The 15,096-nt window shown below is 24.0% G+C and overlaps 1 protein-coding gene across 2 annotated transcripts in view; it reads left to right on the top strand.

Annotated features, from left to right (window-relative positions):
* Nucleotides 1-15,096, top strand: part of Ziz (Zizimin) — a 143,217-nt gene that overhangs the window by 23,834 nt on the left and 104,287 nt on the right. For both annotated transcript variants that reach the window (XM_064058568.1, XM_064058569.1), the window contains exon 3: nucleotides 6,055-6,522. In XM_064058568.1, the coding sequence (XP_063914638.1) occupies nucleotides 6,055-6,522 (468 nt within the window). The remainder of the gene's footprint in view (nucleotides 1-6,054; nucleotides 6,523-15,096) is intronic.

Below are 15,096 nucleotides of genomic sequence, written 5' to 3' on the forward strand. Positions count from 1 at the left end.
AGTTAAAAAATCGAAAAATTTGAAATCCCAAAAATTATGCAATTAAAGTTGAATCATAATCGTCAAAATTGTAAAGTCGAAAAACTGTAACATTGAAAGATCGAAAAATTAAATATCGAGAAACTGAAAAATTAACAATCGAAAAATTGAATAAATGAAAAAGTTTTAAAATCCAATACTCACTATGAAACTGAAAAATCCAAAAGTTGGAAAATCGAAAATTGAAAAACTCAAAAATTGAAAATTTTCAAATCGAAAAAAATAAAAATTATAAAATCAGAACATTGAAAAACCAAGAATTTGAAAAAATAAACCAAAATTTGCAACTAAAAAATTGAAGAAATGAAAAATTGAAAAATCAAAAATTGAAAGATTAAAAATTGAATTCTCGTGAAATTGCAAATCGAAAAATTACAAAATCGAAAAAAACAAAATTCGGAGAGTTGCATGTCGTAAATTAAAGAAACAAAAACAAATACAAATCGAAAAAATGAAGAAACAGAAAATAAAAAAAATTGAAATGGAAAAAACAAGATATTGAAACAGGAACAATCAAGAATCGAAAAATTGCAAAAATCAAGTAAACAAAAAACCGAAACGACAAATTGCAAATCGAAAAGTTGAAGAAAAGAAAAATTGGAGAATCGAAAAATTGAAAAATTAAAAAATTGAAAAGTCGAATAATGAAAAATTTTTAAAATCCAATCAATTTTTAAAATTGCAAATCAAAAATTAAATAAACGAAAAATTAAAAAAATGGGAAACGAAAAAATCTAAAATTGAAAAACAAAAATTTAAAAATCTAAAAGCAAAAAAATGGAAAAATTGAACACGAAAAGATTGAAAAATCCATAATTAAAAAATTTCATATTGAAGAAAAACGGAAAAATGATAAAATCAGAACATTGAAAAACCGAAAAATGGAAAAAATAAGAAAAATAAAAAAACCGAAACGGAAAATTGTAAAAATGGAAAAATGAAGAAATGAAAAATTTAAAAGCAAAATAATAAAACTGAAAAATTGATAATCGAAACATTGAAAAATTAAAAATCGAAAATTCCAATAAACGAAAAATTGAAAAATTCCAAAATTGTGAAATTGAAAAACTGAAAAATTTTAAAAATTGTAATTAGATATTTATAATGAAAACAAGAAAAATTGCAAATCAAACATTAAACAAACGAAAAATTGAAAAATTAGGAAACGAAAAAATGGAAAATTGAAAAATCCATAATTAAAACATTTCACATTGAAAAAAAAAACAGAAGAATTATAAAATGAGGACATCGAAAAACAGAAAAATTTAAAAAATAAGGAAAACAGAAAACCGAAACGGAAAATTGTAATTAAAAAAATTGAAGAAATAAAAAAATTAAAAATATAAAATTAAAAAATCGAAAAATTGATAACCCAAAAATTAAAAAAAATCACTTTGAAAAAAGATAAATTATACAGACAGAACATTGAAAAACCGAAAAATTGAAAAAATAAAAAAAAGAAAAACTGAACTGAAAAATTAAAGAAATTAAAAATTGAAATCTCGTGAAATTGCAAATCAAAAAACTGAAAAATTTGAAGACGAAAACTCGAGATGCATGTCGGAAAATTGAAGAAACAAAAAAAACGAGAAATTGAAAAAATTGATATTGAAAAAACAAAATAGGAACATTTTTCGATTATTTAGAAAAATTGTAAAAATAATGAAAATAAAAAACCGAAACGAAACATTGAAAAATTAAAAATCGAAAAGTTGGAAAGTTTAAAAACTGAAAAAGTGACATTTTAAAAATTATTATAACATATTTAAAATCGAAAAACTGAATCATTTAAAAATGGAAACTCGAAGATTTGCATGTCGTAAAATTATAAAGAAAAACAATTCCAAAAACAAAAAATTTATAAAATTAATAAGAACATTGTAAAATCGAAAAATTGAAAAATTATAATTGAAAAATAGAAAAGTCGAATATACAAAAAAAATCTAAAATCATAAAATTGAAAAAGTGAAAATTGTAAAAATTGTTATTACTATTACATATTTAAAATGAAAAATTAAAGAAATGAAGAATTGAAAAATCGAGAAACTAAAAAATCAAAAATTGAAAAAACGAAAAATTAAGAAATCTAAAAACTGAAAAATCGAAAAATTGAAAACTGAAAAATTGAAAAATCCATAATTAAACACAAACCGAAAAATTAAAAAAATCCCAGAGTTGAAAAATCGAAAACTTTAAAAGTGAAAAATTGAATCATTTCACATTAAAAAAATGAAAGATTATAAAATCGGAACATTGAAAACTCATTAAATTGCATAATCTACCAATTGGAACATCCAAAACTCTACAATTCAAAAATGAAAACTGGGAGAGTTGCATGTCGTAAAATTGAAGAAACAAAAAATCGAAAAAACAAAAAAACTATAAAATCGAAACATTAAAAAATCAAAAAGAAATGAAAATTTAAAAATTGGAAACTTGAGAACTCAAATCGCAAAATTACAAATTCTCGAAATTGAAAAATTCAAAACTTGAAAAATTGAAAAAGTGACAATTTAAAATTAAAATCGAAAAATTGAAAAGTCGAATATACACAAAAGTGTTAAAATCCAATAATTGAAAAATCGAAACATTCTAAAATCGAAAAATTGAATAACTGAAAAATTTTAAAAAATGTGATCATTATTACACATTTAAAATGAAAACTAAAAAAATTGTAAATCAAAAATTAAATAAACGAGAAATTTAAAAATTGGGAAACGAAAAATCTTAAATTGAAAAAACAAAAATTAAAAAATCTGAAAGCAAAAAAATCGAAAAGTTGAACACGGAAAATTGAAAAATCCATAATTAAAAAATTTTACATTGAAAAAATACAGAAAAATTATAAAATCAGAACATTGAGAAACCAAAAAATTGAAAAAATAAAAAACCGAAACGAAAAATTGTAAAAATATAAAAATGAAGAAATGAAAAATTTAACAACATAAAATTAAAAAATTGAAAAATCTATAACCGAAAAATTGTAAAATTAAAAATCGAAAAATTGAAAAGTCGAATATACAAAAAAATGCTAAAATCCAATAAATGAAAAATTGAAAAATTCCAAAACTGTGAAATTGAAAAACTGAAAAATTTTAAAAATTGTAATTATTAGTTATTTATAATGACAACAAGAAAAATTGCAAATCAAAAATTAACGAAACGAAAAATTTAAAAATTAAAAAATCTAACATTGGAAACACGAAAAATGAAAAATCGAAAAGTCGAAAAATTGAAAAATCCATAATCGAAACATTTCACCTTGAAAAAATAAAAGCAGAAAAATTATAAAATGAGGACATTGAAAAACAGAAAAATTGAAAAAACAGGAAAAATAAAAAACTGAAACGAAATATTTTAAATCGAAAAATTGATAGCCGAAAAATTGAAAAATTTCACATTGAAAAAAAAGCGGAAAAATTATAAAATCAGAACATTGAAAAACTGAAAAATTGAAAAAATAAGAAAAATAAAAAACCGAACCGAAAATTCTAAAAATAGAAAAATGAAGAAATGAAAAATTTAAAAACATAAAATTAAAAAATTGAAAAATCCATAATTAAAAAATTTCACATTGAAAAAAAAACCAGAAAAATTATAAAATCAGAACATTAAGAAACCAAAAAATTGAAAAAATAAGAAAAATAAAAAACCGAAACGAAAAATTGTAAAAATATAAAAATGAAGAAATGAAAAATTTAACAACATAAAATTAAAAAATTGAAAAATCTATAACCGAAAAATTGTAAAATTAAAAATCGAAAAATTGAAAAGTCGAATATACAAAAAAATGCTAAAATCCAATAAATGAAAAATTGGAAAATTCCAAAATTGTGAAATTGAAAAACTGAAAAATTTTAAAAATTGTAATTATTAGTTATTTATAGTGACAACAACAAAAAATTGCAAATCAAAAATTAATGAAACGAAAAATTGAAAAATTAAAAAATCTAACATTGGAAACACGAAAAATGAAAAATCGAAAAGTCGAAAAGTCGAAAAATTGAAAAATTCATAATCGAAACATTTCACGTTGAAAAAATAAAAGCGGAAAATTATAAAAGTAGGACATTGAAAAACAGAAAAATTGAAAAAACAGGAAAAATAAAAAACTGAAACGAAAAATTTTAAATCGAAAAATTGAAAAATTTCACATTGAAAAAAAAGCGGAAAAATTATAAAATCAGAACATTGAAAAACTGAAAAATTGAAAAAATAAGAAAAATAAAAACCGAAACGAAAATTCTAAAAATAGAAAAATGAAGAAAGGAAAAAACATAAAATTAAAAAATTGAAAAGTCGAAGATACAAAAAATATTAAAATCCAATAAATGAAAAATTGAAAAATTCCAAAACTGTGAAATTGAAAAACTGAAAAATTTTTAAAATTGCAATTATTAGATATTTATAATGAAAACAAGAAAAATTGCAAATCAAAAATGAAAGATACGAAAAATTGAAAAATTAAGAAATTAAAAAATTAATATTGGAAAAAAGAAAAATTAAAAATCGAAAAGCCGAAAAGTCGAAAAATTGGAACACCGAAAAATTGAAACATCCGTAATGGAAAGATTGCACATTGAAAAAAGAAAAACAGAAAAATAGGGAAAACAAAAATCCGAAACGGAAAATTGTAAATCGAAAAATTGAAGAAATGAAAAATTTTAAAATGTAATTTTTAATAAATCGAAAATTTTCACGTTGAAAAAAGAAAAATATAAAGTCAGAACATTGAAAACCCGAAAAATTCTAAAAATTAACAAAAAGAAAAACCGAATCGAAAAACTGAAGAAATTAAAAATTGAAATCTCGAGAGGCATGTCGTAAAATCGAAGAAACAAAAGAAACGAGACATTGAAAAAATTGGTATTGAAAAAACATAAAATAGGAACATTTTTCAGTTATTTAGAAAAATTGAAAAAATAAAGAAAATAAAAATCCAAAACGAAAAACCGGAAAAATTAAAATCTAAAAGTTGGAAAGTTTAAAAACTGAAAAAGTGACATTTTAAAAATTATTATTACATATTTAAAATCAAAAAACTGAATCATTTAAAAATAGAAACTCGAAGATTTGCATGAAAAGCTGAAAAATCGAGAAACTAACAAATCTAAAATTGAAAAAACCAAAAATTAAGAAATCTAAAAGCCGAAAAACCGAAAAATTGAAAAATCCATCATTTAAAAAAAAAAAAACAGAAAAATTATAAAATCAGAACATAGAAAAACAGAAAAATTGAAAAAATAAGAAGAATAAAAAATCGAAACGAAAAATTGTAAATCGAAAAATTGAAGAATTGAAAAATCAAAAAATCGAAAAATTGCAAAACGGAAAATTGAAAAAAAATTAATAAAAAAAAAAAAATAAAGAAAGAATATTGAAAAACCTAAATATTGAAAAAAGAAATGAAAAACTGAACAATCAAAAAATTGAAAAATGATAAATCGCAAAGTTGGAAAGTGAAATAGGTAAATGAAAAAGTGAAATTATTGTTATTCATATTTAAAATGAAAACTACAGTAAATGAAAAATCATGAAACTGAACAATCTAAAATTGAAAAAAAACGAAGCATTAAAAAATCCCAGAATTGAAAAATCGAAAAATTGAAAATGAAAAATGGAAAGAAAATTGAAAAATTGAAAATTGAAAACTCCTTAAATTGCATAATCTAACAATTGGAAGATCCAAAACTAGACAATTTAAAAATGAAAACTGGGAGAGTTGCATAAAATTGAACCAAAAAATCGAAAAAACAAAAAACTATAAAATCGAAACATTAAAAAATCAGATAATTGAAAAAATAAGGAAAAGAAAGTGAAACGAAAAATTGCAAATCGAAAATTTGAAGAAATGAAAATTTAAAAATTGGAATATTGGAAACTTGAAAACTCGAATTGCAAAATTACAAATTCTGGAAATTGAAAAATTCAAAACTTGAAAAATTGAAAAAGTGACAATTTAAACTTAAAAACTTGAAAAATTCTGTCGAAATAACCCTGGACCATTTTTTTTAGGAGGTCGTCCTTCCACGACGCTACAGAACCCTCTACCAGACCTTCCCGTCGAGCGAAGACACCGACAACTGCTCCCTCTTCACCAAGCAGTGCATCGCCAGCTACTCCTCCAACTGGAACTTGATCCACTACAAGTACAACGCGTACTCCGGAACATACGCGGACCTCCCGAAGTTGCCCAACACGGAGTACAAGGAGGAGAACTACGAGATCGACATCGATACCGACGCGGAGGACGACGTGAAGCCGAGGGTCGACAGCGTCACGAAGGAGGGGTACTTGATGAAGGGGCCCGAAGTGGGGTCGGAGCGGACGTTCGTGAACATAGGCTCGAAGAGTTTCAAGAGGAGGTACTGCTCGTTGCGGCAGGAGGTGGATGGTACCTACATGCTCGAGTTGTACAAAGACGAAAAGAAAGGCGAAGCGAAGGTCACCATCGTTATGGATTTTTGTACGGATGTCGTGAAGGTTCGTGCTTGTACTAAATGTATTACCATTTTCTACATTTTAAATACAATGTCTCAGAATTGGGGTGGTTTTCGTGTTGATGGGGGAAGTAGGTGTTTTGGTAGTTTTCTTGCTGTTTTTTTGTTTGGTTGGCAACATATTTAAAATTTTTTGATGGCCGGAATAACCGGGGTATTTGATTGATTTTGCTAACCTCAAAATTTCATCAGGTAAGGTTGTTTTTTAACGAAACAAAGTAAAAGTTCATTTTTTCATCAAGGAAAGCGTGGTTTTGATTGATTAAAAGCGACAATTGTGTCATTCAGATTTTTGAAAAAAATCAAAATTCTATAACAACACTTTGCAATTTAACTTTATTCGTTTATGCCTTCCCAAAAATTGGTGACGTCATCTGAAAATTTTGCTGAATATACATATACTTGTTTTATCAATGCACTGATTATTTTTAGAAATATTTATTCAGGGTGACTCAAATGAATGAGGCAATTTATTGTGATGATCAAATTAAGATAATAAAAAAAATAATAAAATCTGCAAAATCAAAGCTTATAAGTTTTTGAAAAATCTGAATTTATTTACCTTCAACCAATTTTTTGATGTCACAATTTTTCGTTTTTTCATTTTTTCGATTTCTCAACTAAATTTTTCAATTTTTCGTCTTTTCAATGTCCCGTCCCGATTTCCAATTTTTCAATTTTTCAAGTTCTTGATTTTCATTTTTCATATTCTCAATTTTACGATTTTTGATTTTTCAGTTTTTCGTTTCTTCGGTTTTTCAAGTTTTTAATTTATAATTGTTCGTTTTCTCGATTTTTTATTTTTCAATTTTTTTATTTTACCATTTTTTGATATCCCAATTTTTGGTTTCCTTCGGTTTTATAAATGTTTATTTTCTTGAAAAATCGAGAAATTGAAAAATTTAAACTTGACAAAACGAAAAATTAAAAAATCCAAAATTGAAAAATCTAAAAATTGCAAATTGAAACAATCAAAAATTGAAAATTTTCAAACTGAAAAAATTGAAAAATTGAAAAATAGAAAAAAAAATAAAGAAAATAAAAAACCGAAAGAAAAATTGCAAATCGAAACATTGAAGAATTGAAAAATTAAAAAATAAAATTTGAAAAATTTAAACATCCAAAAGTTGATGAACTGAAAAATTCGAAGAGTTGCTGTAAATTTGGAGAAACAATAGAAATGGAAATCGAAAAATTAAAGAAACCAAAAACTGAAAAAAATTGAAATTGCAGAAAACAAAAAACTAGAAAATAGGTACAATGAAAAATAAAAAAATTGCAAAAAATAGAGAAGACAAAAAACCGAAACGATAAATTGCAAATCGAAAATTTGAAGAAAAGAAAAATTGCAGAATCGAAAAATTGTAATTTAAAAATCAAAAAATTGAAAAGTCGAATAAATGAAAAATTTTCAAAATCCAATCATTGAAAAAATTTTTTTTCAATTTCTCAATTTTAGAGTTTTTGATTTTCAATTTTTCGTTTTCTCGATTTTTAGTTTTTCGATTTTACCATTGTTTGATGTCCCAATTTTTCGTTTTTCGATGTTTAAGGTTCTCATTTTTTAATTATTCAATATTTCAAGTTCTTGATTTTTATTTTTCATATTCTGAATTTTAGAATTTTTGATTTTTCAGTTTTTTCTTTATTCTGTTTTTCAAGTTTTTATTTTATAATTTTTCGTTTTCCCAATATTTTATTTTTCAATTTTTCGTTTTTACCATTTTTTAATATCCCAATTTTTCGTTTTTTCTTTTCCTTCGATTTTATAATTTTTTATAATTTTTTTTTTTTGAAAAATCGAGACACTGAAAAATCTAAACTTGACAAAACGAAAAATGAAAAAATTTAAATTTGAAAAATCGAAAAATTGCAAATTGAAAAAGACAAAAATTTCAAAATCAGAAGATCGAAATATAAAAAATAGAAAAAAATGAAGAAAATAAAAAACCGAAACAAAAAATTGCAAATCGCAACATTGAAGAATTGAAAAATTAAAATCAAAAATTGAAAAATTAAAAATTGAATTCTCGTGAAATTGCAAATCGAAAAATTACAAAATCGTAAAATTGAAACATCCAAAAGTTGAAAAATCGAAAAACTGAATACATAATTCAAAATCAAAACTCGAAAAGTAAATTTGAAGAAACAAAAAAATTTGCAAATCGAAAAATTGAAGAAAATAAAAATCGAAAAAAATTGAAATTGCAGAAAACAAAAAACTAAAATAGAAACAATGAAGATTAAAAAAATTGCAAAAAAGAAGAAAACAAAAAACCGAAACGATAAGTCGCAAATCGAAAATTTGAAGAAAAAAAATTACAGAATCGAAAAATTGTAAATTTAAAAATCAATAAATTGAAAAGTCGAATAAATGAAAATTTTTCAAAATCTAATCATTGAAAAATGGCAACATTCTAAAATCGTAAAATTCTTATCTTTTTTCAATTTCTCAATTTTATAGTTTTTGATTTTTCAATTTTTCGTTTCCTCGATTTTTAGTTTTCCGATTTTACCATTGTTTGATGTCCCAATTTTTCGTTTTTCTTTTTCTGGAATTTTATAATTTTTGATTTTTGTCATTTTCTTTATTTTTTCAATTTTCGGATATTTCATTTTTTCGGTTTTAGAATTTTTTTTTCAACTTTATTCTTTCAATTTTTCAATTTCTCCACTTCCAAATATTTCAATGCTTTGTTTCTTTAATTTTCGAGTTGCAATGTTTCAATTTTGAAAATTTACAATATTACAATTTTTCATTTGCTCGATTTTTCAGTTCTTTGAGTTTTTAATTTTTCGATTTTTCGTTTCCTCAATTTTTCAAGTTCTTGATTTTTGTTTTTCATTTTTCTGAATTTTTATTTTCATTTTCTCGATTTTGTATCACATTTTTTTCGTTTTCCATTTCCTTTATTTTTTGTTTCAATTTTACAATTTTTCGTTTCAAATTTTCCCATTGTTTAATTCCACGATTTAAAAAAAAATTCAATTTTGCAATTTTTCAATTTCTCATTTTCGGATACCTTCTTTTTCGTTTTTCCATTTTTGATTTTACAATTTTACGATTTTGAATTTTTTCAATTTTTTTATTCGTGAAAAATCGGAAAATCGCAAATCATTGAACTGAAGGAATGAAAAATTGAAACTTTGAAAAACTTAAAACCCAAAAAATTATAAAATCATAAAAATTGTGAAGACGAAAAATTGAAAAATTAATAAATATCGAGAAATTGGATGAACGAAGTCCAATAATTGAAAAATGGACAAATTCTAAAATCATAAAATTGAAAAAGTGGAAATTTTTAAAAATTCAAATTATTATTATTATTATTATTAATATAACAACATATTTGAAATGCTAACTAGAAAATTTTCAAATCAAAAATTGAAGAAACGAAAAATTGAAAAATCGAAAAATTTCACATTGGAAAAGAGAAAAATTCTAAAATCAGAACATTGAAAAACTGAAAAATTGAAAAAGTGACGAAAATAAAAAACTAAAACGAAAAATTGCAAATCGAAAATTTGAATAAATAAAAAATTGAAGAATTGAATCATCCAACAGTTTAAAATTCATAAAACTGGAATATTTAAAAATGAAAACTCCAAGAGTTGCAAATTGTACAATTGAAGAAACAAACAAAAATGAAAAAATTGAAGAATTGAAAAATTAATAACTGAAAACTCAAGAACGTGTAAATTGAAACACTGAAAAATCAAAAATTGAAAAAACAAAAAATTAAAAACTTTTAAAATGCAAAAATTGGAAACAGAAAAATTACAGAACCAAAAAATGAAAAAGTAAAGAAAAATAAAACCGAAACGAAAAATTGAAAAAAAATTGTAACATCTAAAAATTGAAAAATTCATAAGTTGGAAAATTGAAAAACTGGAAATTTTAAACTCGAAAAATTGCAAATTGAAACATTCAAAAATTGAAAATTTTCAAGCTGAAAATAAAATTTTAAAATCAGAAGATTGAAAAATAGAAAAATAAAGAAAATAAAAAACCGAAACAGAAAATTGCAAATCGCAACATCGATAAATTGAAAAATTAAAAATCAAAAATTGAAAAATTAAACATTGAAATCTAGAGAATTTGCAAATCGAAAAATTACAAAATCGAAAAATTGAAACATCCAAAAGCTGGAAAATCGAAAAACTGAATAATTCAAAATCAAAACTCGACGAGTTGCAAATTGAGAAACAAAAAAATGCAAATCGAAATATTGAAGAAACCAAAAATTGAAAAAATTGATTTGAAGAAAATAAAAAATTGTAAAATAGCAACAACGAAGATTAAAAAAATTGCAAAAAAAAAGAAAACAAAAAACCGAAACGATAAGTTGCAAATTGAAAATTTGAAGAAAAGAAAAATTGCGGAATCGAAAAATTGTAAATTTAAAAATCAAAAAATTGAAAAGTCGTATAAATGAAAATTTTTCAAAATTCAATAATTGAAAAATAGCAACATTCTATAATCTTAAAATTAATTTTTTTTTCAATTTCTCAATTTTACAGTTTTTAATTTTTCAATATTTCGTTTTCCCGAGTTTTAGTTTTTCGATTTTACCATTGTTTGATGTTCCAATTTTTCGTTTTTCTTTTTTTTGAACTTTGTAATTTTTTATTTTTGTTATTTTCTTCAAGTTCTTGATTTTTAATTTTCATTTTTCCGATTTTTCAGTTTCATTTTCTCGATTTCATAACACATTTTTTTCGTTTCGATTTTATAATTTTTCGTTTCAAATTTTCTCATTGTTCAATTCCACGATTTTTAAAATCCAATTTGCAATTTTTGGATTTCTCGTTTTCGGATATCTTCTTTTTCGTTTTTCCATTTTTTATTCGAAAAGTTGAAAAATCGAAAAATTAGAAAATTGATAAATTGAAAAAACGCAAAATTGCAAAATCCGAAAAAGTGGAAAATCGGAAAATTGCAAATGACTAAACTGAAGAAATGAAAAATTAAAAGTTTGAAAACAAAAAACCCAAAAAATAAAATCGTAAAAATTGTAAATTCGAAAAATTGAAAAATTAATGAATATCCAGAAATTGAAAAATTAAAGATCGAAAAATTGAAAAATTGGATAAACGAAAAAGTTTCAAAGTCCAATAATTGAAAAATGGAAAAATTCTAAAATCGTAATTGAAAAAGTGGAAAATTGTAAAAATGCTTATTATTTTATATATTTAAAATGAGAACTAGAAGAATTGCAAATTAAAAACTGAACGAAAAATTGAAAAATCGAAAAACTGAAAAATCTAAAATTGAAAAAAAAAAAATAAAAAAATTGAAAAACAAAAAAGTGCAAATAGAGAAATTGAAAATTTTCACATTGAAAAAGAAACATTACAAAATCAGAAAAATTGAAAAAGTGAAGAAATTTAATAACCAAAACGAAAAATTGCAAATCGAAAAATTATAAAATCGAGACATTGAGAAATTGAAAAATTGAAAAAGTAAAGAAATAAAGAAACCGAACCGAAAAATTGCAAAACGAAAATTTGAAGAAATAAAAAATTGAAGAATTGAATCATTCAACAGTTGGAAAATCAAATCTGCAAAATTTGAAATGAAAACTCCAAAGTTGCAAACCTTAAATTGAATAAACAAAAAAAAAAAAACGAAAAATTGCATATCGAAATATTGAAGAATGAAAATTATAAAAACGAAATATTGAAAAATCAAAACAATTAGAAAGTAAAGGAAATATGCAAAATCTAAAAATTGAAACATAAAAAATTTTAAAATCGAAAAACTGGAATTGAAGAAACAAACAAAAAATGAGAAATTGAGGAATTGCAAATGAAAAATTTGACTGAACAAAATATAAAATCGATACACTGAAAAATCTAAAATTGAATAAACAAAAAATTTAAAACCGAAAAATTGCAACTCCAGAAAGTGCAAAATTTTACATCAAAAAAAGAAAATATATAAAATCACAATATTGAAAAACCAAAAAATGAAAACGTAAAGAAAATAAAAACCGAAACTCAAACCGAAAAATTGCAACATCTAAAAATTGAAAAATTCAAAGATTGGAAAATTGAAAAACTGAAAATTTTACACTCGAAAAATTGCAAATCGAAAAACAAAAGAAAGTAAAAAATTGACAATCAAGTCAAAAAAGTGTTATTTACACCACTGGTTTTTACTTTATATAGATTATGAGAAAAGAAAATTGCAATTTTTTTTAATAATTTTTCAAAGAAGCGGTATTTGTTGGGCTGCACTTTAGGAGCGAGGGAAGTTCAGTCGAGGTAGCCAGTTTTTTACTTGTTATTATTAATAGCAAATATCGAGCACTATTAATATTGGTGTTTTTTCGTCAGGTTGACAACATATTTAAAAATTTACGATGACAACCTGATTGCAAATTGACATTCAGCAGTGGTGCCAATAATTCAGAATTGCCAACATAAAAATCTGCTTCAGTCACTAATAGTCACCCGTTATGTTTACCCAGCAGCTATCATGGGACTAAAAGATGAACTTTTATATTCGTCACCTTAGAACTGGTTTGCCGCATATCCAAATCGCGTCCGAGGGATTTTCGCCTCTACTGCTTGGTGCAGATTTGCCGCATGTCGCACTTGGGCGAAGCGAAACATAGTTTAGATTCAGTGCTGATTTGCCGCATGTCCAAGCAGAAATTGATACAGTACCGTTATCCGTTTTTACGTACTTCCTTGCTGTTTTGCTTTTCAGCGTTAGGTTTGGGGTTGGGAAAGAAATCGTATTCAACTTCACGCGCAGAACAATAAGAATAATGTGAAATAAATAAAAAAGAGACTTCACAATTTTGATGAATCTGAAATTTAAAAAAAACAACTGTAATTTGTGCAACTCTTTTTCTGTTGTTATAGATGTTACAAATATTTTCGATTTTTTTTTTAAGAAAGATTGAGTTTCAAATTATTAGATTCGAAATTTTACAAATTTAAATTTCAAATAGATTTGTTGCTCGTTAAACAAATAATTTAATTTTTTACTTAACAGTAACATTTTTATTTAATGATTTCTCGGAAATGATTGAACTTATTTTCAATAAAATTTTAGTCAACAAAATTCATAATGCTGCATACCTATATTCGTATTTGTGGAAATGATATTTCCACATCAATAATTACAGATAATAATAGATACATTTTTCAGAGATAATTAAGATTAAGATTTCTTAATCAACTTCACGCGCAGAACAAGAAATACGGCAAGGACTCATAATGTGAAATAAATGAAAAATTGAAACGATATTAGAAATCTCGTGGTGAAGTAGTTAACTAAGTATAACGAACAATGAATGTTAAGTTATTGATGTTTTGATTCGATTTTTTCTAAATATTTTTAAAATAAAGAGACTTATTTTTCTTTATTTTTATATAAAATCTACATTTGATAAAACTCATTGCAGTCATTCATTTTTCCTAAAAACTGTAGAATCCAAATATTGCATTGTTAATTTCCATTGTTAAATGGTGAATTGTGAACGAAATACGGAGTACCAAATTTAAATGTGTTTTACAGAAAGGAACTATTTTTACAAAGGATAATAAAATGATATTTTCTTTGCATTGGCGGAGTAAAGGCGGCTCGTTGACTCGCTGCAGTCCTACTAAAATTGCAGCTTAATATGTAATTTTTTTTATATAAAATATTCAAACTGATAAAGAACACTCGGGTAAAAATAGGTTGTTGTCTCAAACAATTGGATTCCAGTATTTTATTAGATTACGTGGATATTGACTACAAGTAGCTATTGTCGGGCAACCAGAGAAAATTAGCAGTGATACTGTTTAAAACTGTAAATGCAGTATATTTGGATTTGGAAATAAATCATTCGTTACCATGTCTTATGTATCAGTGACAATTATGTTGACTGCAACCCAAATCTATTTGATTACCCCTAACTCCATAATATCTAGTACTTAATATAGTTATACGCTTTTCAGTTGAAAATGAAAGAATTATTTGTACTGGTAGTTGTAAACAATTGTATAAATATTTCCGTTGGATTCCTTTGCGAACTCTTTGTCAATTATTATTTATGATACTATGGTATGATCCCAAACTGTTTAGAGAAGAAAGGGAGGCTGTGGTGTGCGCACGTAAACTTGTCCTATTTCTTTCCAATACATTAGCTCTAAATATTAGCTCTCTGTCTATCATCTCCTACGTGCGCTTATCATAGACTCCTTTTATCTAAAAAGTATGCAGTATTTCCCGCGCAAACCAGCAGTCAGATCTCTAGATTGCCTGGCCTCGTGATTTGTCACGTATTTTTAAATAACATACAGTTTTCTAAATTTGCTGAAGTACTACTAAACTACAAAAATAAATAAACGGGTAAATTATATTCTCAAATTATAACTCCGAATTAAACATGCCGTGAACCCTACTAAGTATAAATTAAACGTCATTGTTTGCTAACTACATAATTGATTAAACTTATTATTTTAATAAGGTAAGGTATTAAACTAGACAGAGACGTGAATACTTTTTTTTACTAATTTTAATAATTCTTATAAATGAGTAGATACTTAATAATAAAGC

The sequence above is a fragment of the Zophobas morio genome, unplaced genomic scaffold, assembly GCF_036711695.1.
Source record: "Zophobas morio isolate AGI-343-1 ecotype UQ-CSIRO unplaced genomic scaffold, CSIRO_AGI_Zmor_V1 ptg000018l, whole genome shotgun sequence".
NCBI lineage: Eukaryota > Metazoa > Arthropoda > Insecta > Coleoptera > Tenebrionidae > Zophobas > Zophobas morio.